This window comes from Pygoscelis adeliae, unplaced genomic scaffold (genome assembly GCF_000699105.1).
Source record: "Pygoscelis adeliae isolate BGI_AS28 unplaced genomic scaffold, ASM69910v1 Scaffold359, whole genome shotgun sequence".
NCBI classification, from domain to species: domain Eukaryota; kingdom Metazoa; phylum Chordata; class Aves; order Sphenisciformes; family Spheniscidae; genus Pygoscelis; species Pygoscelis adeliae.
In genome coordinates this window covers 1,351,561-1,352,950 of record NW_008825553.1, presented here as the reverse complement: position 1 = coordinate 1,352,950, position 1,390 = coordinate 1,351,561, and the positions used below count along the sequence as shown (strand labels likewise).

At 61.7% G+C, this 1,390-nt stretch overlaps 1 protein-coding gene across 1 annotated transcript in view; it reads right to left on the bottom strand.

Moving 5' to 3' along the window:
• The window catches only part of SYNC (syncoilin, intermediate filament protein), an 8,523-nt gene that overhangs the window by 4,445 nt on the left and 2,688 nt on the right, over window positions 1–1,390 (bottom strand). Inside the window, exon 2 of the mRNA XM_009332212.1 lies at window positions 113–198. Coding sequence (XP_009330487.1) covers window positions 113–198 — 86 coding nt within the window. The remainder of the gene's footprint in view (window positions 1–112; window positions 199–1,390) is intronic.

Sequence of the window (1,390 nt, the reverse complement as noted above, 5' to 3'; positions counted from 1 at the left end):
CCGCCCGGCGGCTCCCGGCAGGCGTCTGGGCTGCCCCCGTGTGGGGGTGTCACCCCCACACCCACCGCTGGGTCTAATCGGCTGCACAAAAGGTCTGGGTGCGGAGCAGCACCTGCAGCCACTGCCTGCAGGGCTGAGGATGCTCCGGCTTCATCCAGCTGCAATTCTGGAGGGGGCTCAGGCTCTGCCATCAGGTCCCTGGAAAGGAGAGGACACGTGAACCAGAGCAATGAGTGTAACAGGTCCCAGCTCTTCCTCTCCGCCCTGCGAGACGCGGGTGCCCCGCAGCAGGCTGACCTGGGGGTGCTCTTGCGTCTGTCCCCGTGTCACCCAGGGGCTGTGCAAACCGGGCAGGGCTGCCCTTGCACGCTCCGATGACAGCTTCGACCCAAACTGTCGGCTTTGGCATGGCCCAAAACAAGGGAAGAAAACCCTCTAAAAGTGACTGACCGCGACGGAGGAAGAGCGAGGGATGCAAACCCGGACCCCGAAACCGAGAGCTACTCCGGTGCCAACGGGAACTGCCGACCGTGTCATAACCGATCTCCCCCAGTGGCACCAGTGTGACTGGCAAGATGAGAGTGTAGCTGCTGTGCCCGTGCCAAAATCTCACACCTGGGGTGTCGCACACACGGCGCACCGCCGCCGTAGGCACTTCCAGTAAAACTTGCCGGGATTTTAGCAATGTGGCATAACCTCACGGCAAGGGAATGTGCTGCTAAAGCGCAGGCTGGCTCCAGGATGGCTGAGATGGAGTAAAGCACCGCACGCACAGCGCCCGAGCGAGCAGCAGCTTCTGCAGCAGGAGCCTGGCGAGCTCCGCTTTGCAGAGTCATCCGATCCCGTCATTATCCCCAGCCCCGGTACCTGCAGCTGCCACCACAAAATACTTGCATCTCACATTTGCCCGGGTGCTATTTGGGGTAGGAGGAGGGGACAAACCCTCGGGGTCGAGCTAGAGCTTTTCCTGCCGCTTCCAGGAGCTGGAGCCGGTGGGTTCGGTGGGAGGATGCTCTCACCTCCCGGCCACGCCGCTGAGCTCATGTCTAGTCATCCCCCAAGGAATGAGCACAGGCTGGCGCTCACAGGCAGCCCTGGGCTCGCGGCAACAGCTTTAAGGAAAGAACTGATTTTCACCAATACTTTCTCTCCTAATAAGGTAGTTTTCAGCAGCGATGACACATCGCAGCCTCGGACCCAACGGCCCGTCCGTTGGAGAGGGGGCAGCGCCTGGAAAGGTGGGGAAAGGGCTCCGCTTCATTTTTTCTTGCCCTCCTCCGGTGCCAGTGCTTATTTTTCAAAGTTCTTGGCTCTGCTTTGCATCCAGCAGCGCGGGAGGGGAGGATGGCCGCCCCGCCCTCGCAGCGGGGTGTGGGGGCTCGCTCCCGCC